This window comes from Sander vitreus, chromosome 13, assembly GCF_031162955.1.
Source record: "Sander vitreus isolate 19-12246 chromosome 13, sanVit1, whole genome shotgun sequence".
Classification (NCBI taxonomy): Eukaryota; Metazoa; Chordata; class Actinopteri; order Perciformes; family Percidae; genus Sander; species Sander vitreus.
Window position 1 is genome coordinate 29040933 of NC_135867.1, and position 12934 is coordinate 29053866.

General features: G+C 40.9%; 1 protein-coding gene across 7 annotated transcripts in view; it reads right to left on the reverse strand.

Moving 5' to 3' along the window:
- dlg2 (discs, large homolog 2 (Drosophila)) overlaps positions 1-12934 on the reverse strand; it is a 240286-nt gene that overhangs the window by 180831 nt on the left and 46521 nt on the right. For all 7 annotated transcript variants that reach the window (XM_078266799.1, XM_078266800.1, XM_078266798.1 and 4 more), the window contains exon 4: positions 8311-8379. In XM_078266799.1, coding sequence (XP_078122925.1) covers positions 8311-8379 — 69 coding nt within the window. The remainder of the gene's footprint in view (positions 1-8310; positions 8380-12934) is intronic.

A 12934-nucleotide genomic window follows, 5' to 3' on the forward strand; every position in this document is an offset into this window, starting at 1 on the left:
ACGCAATAGTCTGAAGATTTCCCCTCTCTGACAAACAGGGCTGGACTTGAAACTTTTTTCCATGTCCCGAAAATAAATTGGAGACGGCGACCCAGACCGGAGGGACCAGATGGACAGTTATCCACTGAGTAAGTACACTAGACAAGTTATGCAGAGTGCGATTATTTCAGATATATTGAGCAAATTGCTTTTGATTTTAGTTTGCATCGCCAGCTCTAAGTCATGACTAGTTTTGTCTTTATAATGTATCTTTTTAATAAACTGTACACTTACAATGTTCTCAATGCTTCGGATAACATTTAGAAGTGAACCGTTGAAGTGTGGTGATATTTTGAGCGATTTGTTTTTACTTTCCCTGTGCCCCGAATACTAGCGTTGTAAGCTAATCAGCGGTCCGCGCTAACGTCTTTCAAGCTACAAACACATTGGATTAGCATGAAAACATGTCCCAGAGAGCGACAGAGTGGGTACACAATTGTTAATAACCCCTAGGTTTGTTTTGTGCCGGAATTGTCCTTTAATATGCTGATGTTTAGCAGGTATAATGTTTACCATGTTCAAAATCATAGTTTGGTGAGTTAGCATGCTAACATTTGCTAATTATCAGGACACACAAAGTAGCCTACATCTTTGGCTGATAGGAAAGTCTTTAGATTTGCAGGTATTTGGTCATAAACCAAAGTATTGGACAAATGAAATGATTTGACTGACTTGCTGATGACGCGGTACAGAAAACTTCCAACGACACCACTGTACTTTTTGGACTTCAACACAACAATGAATGCCTCATGTTATTTGCTTTCTGGTGTACAGCAGTCCACATCGTATCATGTGGATGCACATAATACTAAACAACTAATACAAAAGGTTATAGCATATATATATATATATATATATATATATATATATATATATATATATATATATATATATATATATATATATATATAGTAGCCAATTTAATGTCAGTATCATCTGCATAGAAGGAACCATAATAAAAAAATAAGAAAATATTAAAACATCATATTCTTATGAAAAGAAATGTGTTCATTTTTCATTTTAGTTATGAGGAGAAAGATAGTGTCCTAGATCATACTTGTTGCCTTGAGTAAAATCTTGCTGTGAGAGGATTCCCCTCTCCAGTGATGCAATGGCCATTGAAGTAAAGAGCATACAGTACAAGCTAGGGGATGGGAGTTCAAAAAGTGCATTTTTTGTGACATTTTCGCAAATAATAATAAATATAAATAATAATGCAGTTCTGCAGCTTGCATAAGGATTTGTGTTTTTCATTAATGCAGCATCTTGCTTGCATCCTCTGCCAAGTGGACTATCAGAAGTGCTTGTGTGCTGCAGCAGAACCATAAGCTGGCTGACAGAAGTTCAACCTAACTTCTGCTGCCATATCTCAACAGACCGACACAAACTGTAGTTAGAGGGGAAATGTGAATCATTCTCTCAAACACATACACACTCAGAGAACTCACTCTGTCAAGAGATAATAACTCACAATAGATATACACAGAAAGCATCCTATAGCAACGCTGAAAAACATGTATTCAACTCTTCACTTTTAAGCTCAAAGAGACAAGGTGAAGACAAGCAGGACTGTGAGGGAAGACAAAAACATGTGTGCATGCTCAAACATTCAGAAATTACAAACGTGTAGACAGAGCGTCTTTCCTCCTGTTTCACTGCATGCCTCATTCTCCCTCAGTGCTCATTCACTCTCTGTCTCAGTTCATGTCTCCCTTTCATCCACTCTCTGGGCCAGTGAATCATTCAATTGCGCTGTGTCTCTTACCTTAGTGGTGACAATGCAAAGACAATCCATGCTGGCCAGACAAAAAAGGAGCTCTCAACCTATGCCCAAATTCATCACCACTACTATCACGACTGGAGGAAAAAAAGCAGGAACATGGAGAAAAAGATAGCAGTGTGAGTAAGCGAGAAGGAAAGATAAAAAAAGTAGGTGTTGCTGAAGAAGAAGAAGAAGAAGAAGAGGAGGGGGAGGAGATGAGGAAAAGAACCCACACACGCTGGGGAGGGAGAGAAGCCACGGCGGACAGACGTTACTGCATGTGGGCCCCTTGTGAGGATTGGGATGCCTCCTCCACAGCGCTGAAGGCAATCAGAATTCCTAACGCCATCTCAGAGCAGAGTATGCGTCATCAGCCACAACATGCACACACACACACAAACACACACACTGAAAACGCTTAGCAGCAGGACTGGCCTCCTTCAACAACCCAAAATCGTTCCTTAGCTTGTCTCCCTCTCATTCATCCTCTGCCTATTGTTTTCAGTACCTCCTCTCCTCCTCTCTGTCCTTTCTCCGGGCTGAGCGACTAAGCAGCGTTATCGGATGAGAGAGAGAGCGAGGGAAGAGAGTGAAGGACGAGAGCGTCAGCTCAGCGGAATGAATTAGATTCCCACGCTCTCCGTCTCGCTGGCTATTAGCTGCTGTGGCAGACTGCTAGAACTTCATAACAACACACTGGCTTTAATTTCATCTCACTGACTTTGTGACAGACTTTTCACTCTTTTTACTGTGTGTGTGTGTGTGTGTGTGTGTGTGTGTGTGTGTGTGTGCGCGTGTGTGCGTGCGTGTGTGTGCGTGTGTGTGTGTGTGTGTGTGTGTGTGTGAGGTTTGACTAGTGTCATTTTAATATTAATATTTTGTGCCAAAAAATAAAAACTATAAATAACAAATGTGCTTAAGGTTTTCCAATAAGCATACAACAAACTAGTAACACTAAAGAATTCTACCAAAAATGAAGACTTCCATCACAGCTGGTCAGCCTGAGCTCTCTAAATTTACGAGTGGCTCTTGTTAACATTGCTGCATCACCGGGTATCTTATCATGATGTTGATGCACCAAATATGACTAGAAAATACACCGGTTGGTTGAACACAGAACTGGTTGGATAAATTTATATCATCTTTTAGTGCTCATGCAAACTATGCTACTAGGGATGTACGACATATCGGCAATCGTATTGGTCTCGGCCAATGTTAGGGCGTTTTCACACATACACTTTTCTGTTTGATCCAAACCAAAAATACAGGTGTGAAATCCTCCCCCGGACCACAGTCCAGATCAAAAGACCAAATTTTGGTCTGATAAAAAGAGGTGTTCTCAGTCCGGACCAAACTGAATGGTCCGGTTCGTTTATAGTGTGAAAGCATTTTTTGGATGGTTCGGACTTTCTGACCAAATACAAGAAGCTCTGGCAGGCTCTCCTTGTGTTACAAGACCGGGGAAGCTCCTTTAAAGAACAGCTCGGTGCTTGGTGTGTAGGCTACATGAGAGAGTGACGGTGAATGCGCTCAGAGCAGACAGCTGTCGCCTATCAGAGCTGAGAATACATCAGCAGTTTATTTGTTAAGTGGTAGTAAATAGTATAAATAATACTATATATATATATATATATATATATATATATATATATATATACACACTATGTATAATAAAAACAGTGTATGTTTCCGTTTGTCCCTGAATAAATTCTCCAGAAAAAAAGTTCCTGTGTCTTGCTTCTCAACATCACAACAAAACAAAAAGAGCAGCAGCAGTCAGTAGGGGGAGAGCAGCAGTCAGTAGGGGGAGAGCAGCAGTCGGTAGGAGAGAGCAGCAGTCGGTAGGAGAGAGCAGCAGTCGGTAGGAGAGAGCAGCAGTCGGTAGGGAGAGAGCAGCAGTCGGTAGAGGAGAGCAGCAGTCGGTAGGAGAGAACAGCAGTCAGTAGAAGAGAACAGCAGTCGGTAGAGGAGAGCAGCAGTCGGTAGGAGAGAGCAGCAGTCGGTAGGAGAGAGCAGCAGTCGGTAGGAGAGAACAGCAGTCGGTAGGAGAGAGCAGCAGTCGGTAGGAGAGAGCAGCAGTCGGTAGAAGAGAACAGCAGTCGGTAGGGGAGAACAGCAGTCGGTAGGGGAGAGCAGCTGTCAGTAGAAGAGAACAGCAGTCGGTAGGGGAGAACAGCAGTCGGTAGGGGAGAGCAGCTGTCGGTAGGGGAGAACAGCAGTCAGTAGGAGAGAACAGCAGTCAGTAGGAGAGAACAGCAGTCGGTAGGAGAGAGCAGCTGTCAGTAGGGGGAGAACAGCAGTCGGTAGGGGAGAACAGCAGTCGGTAGGAGAGAACAGCAGTCAGTAGAAGAGAACAGCAGTCGGTAGAGGAGAGCAGCAGTCGGTAGAGGAGAGCAGCAGTCAGTAGAAGAGAACAGCAGTCGGTAGGAGAGAGCAGCAGTCGGTAGGAGAGAGCAGCAGTCAGTAGAAGAGAACAGCAGTCGGTAGAGGAGAGCAGCAGTCGGTAGGAGAGAGCAGCAGTCGGTAGGAGAGAGCAGCAGTCAGTAGAAGAGAACAGCAGTCGGTAGAGGAGAGCAGCAGTCGGTAGGAGAGAGCAGCAGTCAGTAGAAGAGAACAGCAGTCGGTAGGGGAGAACAGCAGTCGGTAGGGGAGAGCAGCTGTCGGTAGGGGAGAACAGCAGTCAGTAGGAGAGAGCAGCTGTCAGTAGGAGAGAACAGCAGTCAGTAGGAGAGAACAGCAGTCAGTAGGAGAGAACAGCAGTCAGTAGGAGAGAACAGCAGTCAGTAGGAGAGAACAGCAGTCGGTAGGAGAGAGCAGCTGTCAGTAGGGGGAGAACAGCAGTCGGTAGGGGAGAACAGCAGTCAGTAGGAGAGAGCAGCAGTCAGTAGGAGAGAACAGCAGTCGGTAGGGAGAGAGCAGCAGTCAGTAGGAGAGAACAGCAGTCGGTAGGGGAGAGCAGCAGTCAGTAGGAGAGAACAGCAGTCGGTAGGGGAGAGCAGCAGTCAGCTGAAAAAACTCTGACACAGAGAGAGGAGACGAGAGGATGAGGAAGCCCATCTCCAAACCAATCAATTATAAGTATCTGGAGATGCAGCTCACGTATGTGATGACAGCAGGACGTAGTTTTGTCACGTATAGATCTTTAGTGCGCTTGCATCACTGCAGTGTGAAACCAAAACAAATCAAATGTATACAATGTAACAAAAACACGAACCATGGGCCGGACCTTGGTTCGGACTTTCATGTGTGAAAATGCCCTTAATCATATACATCAGCATGGGTCTGATGAGCAAAATTGGACCGATCTCAACAACCGATGATTATTTCCGTTAACCTGCCAGTAAGGGCGGCTCTAGTGTGTGTGTGTGTGTGTGTGTGTGTGTGTGTGTGTGTGTGTGTGTGTGTGTTTTGGCCATGCGGAGTTTGTGACAGGATTTAAATGCTATAGTAAAGACGAACGAATGTCTACGGTCTGGACGTTTCTGTACTGTGAAAAAAGAAGACGCAAATTGCGGTATGCAATACTAGCAATGCGAGAAGGATGCTGTGTCAAATCCTTCAACACCACCAGTTTGATCACTAATATGAAGGACCGCCATCCAGAAGTTCACAATCAATATCAGCAGCAAGCTACTAGCAAGCAGCCTAAATGCAAATAGTGACAGCTGCAGCCCACACGTTAGAGAGTGTGTGGTGGTGAAAAAGAGAAAAAAAGAAAGGTGTGTGTGTGTGTGTGTGTGTGTGTGTGTGTGTGTGTGTGTGTGTGTGTGTGTGTGTGTGTGGGGCATATGGAAGGGATAAGGTGGACCAGCTATTCTCATATGATGACAAGCCGCTCCTCTAAGTTTTGCTTTAGTGCTCTCTCCCTGACAACCTAGGGAAGACCTAACATGAAAACTAAACAGGATATTTTGTTTTATGATCCTTAGTTATTGATTTAGGATCCAAATGTGTTTACAGAAGTGAGAAGCTGGACTTTCATTAAGTTATATACTTGCTACAAGTTATAAAAGTACCGACATGCAATAAATCTATGATTTATGGGCTTTTCCAAATGTTTTGCAAGTACAGAAAGACATTACTTTTTCAAATTCACAGTGTTTACAAGTGTTTTTAAGTGTGTATAATATGATTATCCTTGAAACTTGTTTTATACAGATCATATTAACATCGGTAAATAGTACTGAGCGATTTTGGAAAATAATCTACATTTTTTTTTACCAATATTGCAATTGGGATTATATATGCAATTATTTTTTTAAACTCTTTATCTTCTGTATTATTAAATAAAGACAAGCAATAATTCATTTTATAGTATGACCATCACAATATTAGGTAGATTAAACAAAACAGTTTCCTGTAGGCAAGGCCTATATGTAGGCGATGCATGAATTTATACGAACAACATTTTTATTCATCTATAAACTATTTCAATCACAGTATTATATTGACTGATGTGTTGAACTTTCACCTAGTAAATATGTTAATGACAACATAAAGTGTAATTGCCTTTGCAGTTAAAAAATCTTGTTTTAAGATATCGCGATTTAATTGCAAATGCAATTAATTGTTCAGCCCTATTATAAATATTGTTTATTAGCCATAACAGCAATGTTAATATCTGTTATTGGTATCGGCCAGATTTTTCATATAAGGGCATCCCTACATGCTTTAATTTGAAAACGTTTTTTGGGTTAGGGTTAAACTAACTAACCCTAAAGCGCAACATTTGAAAAAGCAATTCAACCAATACAATGTCACTGCAGTGAAACCCTGGCAGCTGATCGTCACCAAACCCATAACTATAGTTTCCACACATTGTCTCCAAATGTGTATGGTCATCACATCAACATTTACAGAACCACTTCTGAGTCAACAAGACTTGCAAACTGTACACCTTAATCCACAATTATTTCATGAGACACAAGAATATATAACAGTGAAATATCACACGGAATTTTCCAAAAACAAATGCTGCTCAATCTTGACTAATGTTCACAGACACATGAGCAGCTCAGGAATGATTATGTAAAAGCACAAACAAGACCAACATACAAACATGCATGTAATTAAACATCAGAACTTTCATGTTCAGCTGAACAGAGTTAATCTGCCAATTTGGGTCTGCCTTTTTGAGTTGAATAAACACCCTGATAACAAAACCTAACAACTTAACAACATAAAAGGCATTTAAAAAAAAGAATAGATTAAAAGTTTCACTAATGAAACCTATGGCAGAATTACATTTGTAAAATCTACCCTTTATGACCATTTTCTACTTCCATTTTAGGACTTAAATGATAACTCCTCTGGATTTGTAGATTTCTTTCATTTTTGCATTTGGCATTACTGAAAAGTCTAAACGCACAGATGTATTGACCACAACTAATGCCTGTCCTTCGGCAAGTCAGAGTCTCAGATCGCTTTAAAAATGCATTAAATCTTTTAAGATAATTAACAGACTTTAACTTTTATATTCATATGCAAGATGCACGTATCCATCCTACAGTACAGTATACTACCATGTACACTTTGTTAGACTGCTGAAGAAAATAAAGCAGATATTACAGCACTACATGTTTTCTGAAAAGCTCTAGCTCAGTCTCTTAGTGCTTTATATTAAGAATCACTAACCTGCCACGTCAGCCAGTAAGATCGTTGGGATCTAAGTTTACCTGGGATCTCAGGTAAACTTAGCCCCTCTGATGATCAAACCTTTCCCCTCTAGAGACTATAAGCCTCTGAACTGCAGCACATTCCCCCACATAAACTGCCCTGGTACCTGTTTGCTGGAGCCATCATAGTGAAGAGGTGTGTAGCAGAATTTGACCTTGATTACTGCTTTCATTCGTGGACGAAAAAGTAACCATACATTTGCAATCTCCTGTGGTTCTAACCGAACACACTGACCAGCTCACACTGCCACTGCCAGAGCAACAGGGGCTAATCTTTTCAGGTGATGTGGCTCGGCCAGCTTTGACTTATTGCATTAGAGAGGAGGAATGCTTGAACCTGCTTTGTTAGGGCTGTCGCTCATATATACAGACTAGGTGTGATCATTTGGATTTGTCTCTGTATGTGTACAACAGTGCTGACATTGCTAAGAACCTACTTGAGAGATTTACTCAAAAGCCTGCTATACTCTTTGACCTCAAAGCTAGCCTGTACCTGACCCCAACATATTCTCCCAAGTCATTTTCCCACATGGCGACTAAAAATCATCAGATCTGTTCTCGGATTTAACTTGAGTACTTCAACGTATTGACTGAAAAGAACGTAGAGTATGTGTGAATCTCATACAATCAATAACTTACCACGAAATCCTGCATTTTATGAACAGAATACACAGAGGTATTGTGTATTCTGAACAGATGTGTTGGGTTGCATTACACTGCAGTGAAATGGACCTAAATGGATGCTGGCAATGAAAACAAAACGGGTGACATGGTGTAATGTACAGTCCTAAACTATTAAAAAGATCCCCCAAGCTCCTTCCAGACATAACTCACCTCAGAGGTCTTGGCACTGATCTGTCCCTTGTCCATCCCGCTGGCTTCTGAGCTGCTCTGCTCCCTCTGCTGGGAACAACAAACAGGTGCATAAGGAACTCCACACCACCACCCTCAAACTGTAACACACATACCTGACCAGCCTTTACATCAGATAACAATAGACCAGTCTTTCAGGTAATGAGTATTTTATAGCCTTAATGCATTGTGGATCGGCATAAATCAAGCTATTTTGTAAAGGCTGTTGCACCGTATGAGAGGTTTAACAGTGAAGCACTAAAATTCTAAAAATGCCTACATTAAAATAAACAAATGCAACAAAAAAGCACTGTATAATACAACATGTTCTAATGCCAAAGGCTCTGACAGTGCAGATGGTAAATCATTCTAATATTAATCATTGACATGGGCTTTGAAAATGTTGACAGGTTACCAACAAATAAAAATGTATGTCACATTTAAATCGATGTCACATTTAATTTAAATGCAAAACAATAACAGGATGCAGTTGTAAGGGTTATGCAAGAATTGGCACTGACAGATAGATGGAGTCATCATTGGCTGGTTGGTCTGTCTGCTGCTTTGGTAAGTCTTTAATTAGAAGCTTGGATAGCGTAAGCCTATATGTGCCCGTGGCGACCAAAAATAAACCCCTGGCACACTAAGACATACTACAAACACTCAGTACACGCAGGCTTGCTTTAACCCTTCTTCTGTTTACAGTACCGCAGCAAGCTCTTCTGACTTAAAATACAACTTCTTTGTTCATTTAGTCAATTTAACAAATAAAGAATATATATTTAGATACAAAACTGGGCTCTACTGCATGCCGGGAGTGAAATAATGAAATTGACATCAATCTTGTTTGTACTGTATAATGTGTGTGTTGTAGCCATTAATCTCTTCATGTAGCATGGCCAGAGCATGTGAGCGGAGCATGAGGATTTGGGATGGAGTGCAGAGCAGATTTTAAAAAAAAGTTGTAGCATCGTCTTATCTCCCATTCTATCCCACTCCAATTTCGCTACGGTACCTCTCACACCATGAGTTCAAAGCATCCCCGAGCCTAACCCAGAATGCATCTGTGTATTGGTATTTCTCAACAACGTAGCTTTTAGTCTTTTTATCTGAGTCGAGCGCGGAGTCATATTGAGTGGTCTGGATCAGCTTTGAGCGGGGGAGCGGAGAGAACAGCAGCTCTGTGAGGGAGGAGCGGGAAGTCTCACCACTCCACTCTGCTGACATGCTCTAAGCATGCCTAATGCTGTTACATCGCTGATAAACCTTTGAAACACTGGCAAGATCTGCTGGTAAGATAAATCAGCCAAATTGAACAATAACATTGAACACATTGAACAGCTTAACATTATAAAACAGAGAATCAATTCAGAAAATAACTTAGTCTCTCATTGATCTTTTTTCTTGTTATCTTTAGGGCATTTTACCTGGACCTGAAATTAACACCTGACCATGCGCCAAATGCAGGTGAATTTTGCAATTGGCGGGTAACACTGTCAATCTACCTGCCACCTTAGCAGGTAGCCAATGAGAACTGAGTGATTCATTAGGTTTTTTTTGCAACTGTTGTTCTTTTATATTTCAACAAAGTCTGCCATTTCGTTGGATTTTAGCTAAAAATGTGGCGGCACATTACTGGGGTAAAGAGGCCAGCTGAAACGAACAACCAACAAAAAGGAGGATGAGTCAAAGAAAATGAAAGAAGACGTTTTAATACAAAGTGGACAATTGGCAACAACGGCAAGGTTCGTGAGTGGCTTATTTACGACAGCAGTACAGAACAAATGTACTGCAGTGACTGTCGTGTGTATGGCTCAGAGAAAGCAAAGTCAAATCCTTTTGTAATCGGGACTAAAAACTTAAAATTAGAAGCGATTAAGGACCACGAGGAGCAGACCGCTGCGGATAAGGCACTGACGTCCATAAAAGCAGCGCAGTTAGAGAGGATGCAATGCTGTTTAGGAACGTTCATGCGATCTAAAAGAAGGTGAGGCCCTTCTCTGACTACGTTTGGATGTGCGAGGAAGTATTAAACTGTTGGTGAGATGGGATGAGATAATGCAACGCTGACGTAGGCTACAGTACAATGACAGTTGCACAGATGTGTGTGCGTGTGCATGTTGGGAACCGGTGAGAAAAGGCCGGTACCCGGTAACTTTACCAGTAATAATAATATACTTTTAGTTCTGCTTAACGGTTCCTGAACGCTTTCTACGTGACTAAATCAGCCATCAACACAGCCACGTGTGATTTGTTTATATACAAGCTGCGGTAGGTCTATATCTGTTGAGTTAGCACTGTGTGTGTGTGTGTGTGTGTGTGTGTGTGTGTGTGTGTGTGTGTGTGTGTGTGTGTGTGTGCGTGTACGTGTGTGCATGCGCTGGACTCAGATTAGCAGCAGTCAGTATATGACTGTCTGTGACACGGGAAATCAATGAATAAAAGATTAAAAAAATTATATTCTAAGAATTATTATTACTTATATTGATGGGGGCAATGCTAAAAAAAAGATCCTAAAGGAAACACTGTATATTGTTTAAAACATTAATTAAGTAACAATTAATTCTGAGTGGTGAAGCGAGGGAGGAGAGCGACTGCCGGTGAGCGGTGTCAGACTTAGCGTAGCGGCTGTGTAGGAGAAAAGCGAGAGGAAAAAGAGATCAAAGACGATGTAAAGTGAGTTTACAGGAAACACCAATCTTCTTAAGACACGGTGGTTTCATCTGTTGTTAATACTGTCGGTAAAGTGAAGACTATTACAACGTGGAGACTGCAGTGCACACAGCACACCCTTTTTGTTTACTTAAATCGAACAATTTTTGCGGTTATGTAATTGCGTGACATCGCGATTGCGATTAGATTAATTGTTCTACCCTATTTGTAACTAGACCATACACTGTCCAATCTGCCCCAAATTATTTATGCTTAAGTAGAGACCAGGCCTGAGGACATGTACAAGTCAATGAGTTATAGTCATAGCGCCACCTACTGGCAACAGGAAGTAAGCCCCGAAGAAAATCATTAGATTTACCTGAAATTGACGTAGTGTGGTTTAAACATGATATACAGCAACATGACATATAAATAGTGTGTGTTCTCTAGCACCACTTAGTGGACACAGGAAGTGGTGTACAATTTGAAATATTCAAAATACGTCATTCCCAACACTATGCACTCCATGGGGGGAATTAAGTCTAACTCTTGCGTGCAGTGTCCGACGGTCACCCAAATACACAGCCGCATCGACTGGGAAAGGCCGGCACCCTGGACGTACACGGAGTGCGAGGGCCCGTTCATCGCTGCTTGCAGGTTACATTTTTTATTTTTTTTCTAACAAGGGGTCTGTTACAATTTTTAACTGTACATAATCCCTACATCAACATCTCATACAAAGCTTGTATTATATTGTTAATATTGTTATTCACAATGGAAAGGGTTAAAACTACACTGAAAAAAGTGATTCTGAGCATTTGTAGATATAACAAATTAAATCTATGAAATTAACAATACAAATCTCAGTTTGTATCTTTACATGAAAATGTATCGTTTGAAATTCATCTGCATTTGTTCATAATACAATAAAATTGTGTTTTTTTTTCCATTTACATGCGTTATTTAGTTATCCCAGTCGATCTTCTCAAGTACAAACACTCAACAAACAATAAGCTTGTTTCATTTACGCTGTTCCGTAATAGCAACGGAACAGCAACTGGCACGCACACCCGTTCCCTCCTGATTGAAATTAAACAGCAGACGCATTTCCAGAGGCTGAGTTTATGGTTGAGTCGGCTGAACGTTAAGGTAAGAATAAAGTTTTCTAATCTAACCAGGTACTTGACAGTAGGCCTGATATCTATATCAGGTCTACTGTCATCGTCTTTTCATTTAATTTGAAGATTAGCAAGTGGCTTTCCTCGAGGCCTGCTAGTGTATTAGCAGCTAGCCAACTAGCTGCTACTACACGTCAAAATCGTTATTTTTAAAATACTAAGAAGGCTCGACACATGACACGTTGCTTGTAGTATTATTAGGGTCCCTACACGTGAACTTGTGTTGTATGTGTACCCTGGATTTACTTAAAATGATGTAAAGATAATGTGTCTGTTTGATGGCAAACAAACCATGTTTGCAGGCTAGAAAAGTTAGCTTATCGTTATCAGCTAACTCATGTCAGCGTAGCCATTTGCTGTTATTGAGACAGCAAACAATTAAAACGAAACATTTATATCAAGTTTTATGTCTTATCTAAGTCTACAGGTTGTTAATACGTGTGTTGTACTTGGAAGTAGCCTACCACAGCAACAGCTAGTTTGAGAAGCTAAGAGCAAGAAAAATATTCAGTGCAACTTTTGAGATGTTAAAATCTCAAAAGCCACTCTTCAGATCATAATGGTTTGGAGGTATTATGCAGAATGTGACCCATAATGCATTTTTCTTTACAAACTCAAACATTTACTGTATGAACTGAAAAATGTCACAAGGGTTTGCTTTACTTTGAATCACTTGTACTTGTAATATTTACAGGTGCTGTCACATAATTAGAATATCATGAAAAAGTTGATTTATTTCAGTAATTCCATTCAAAAAGTGAAACTTTTATACAACA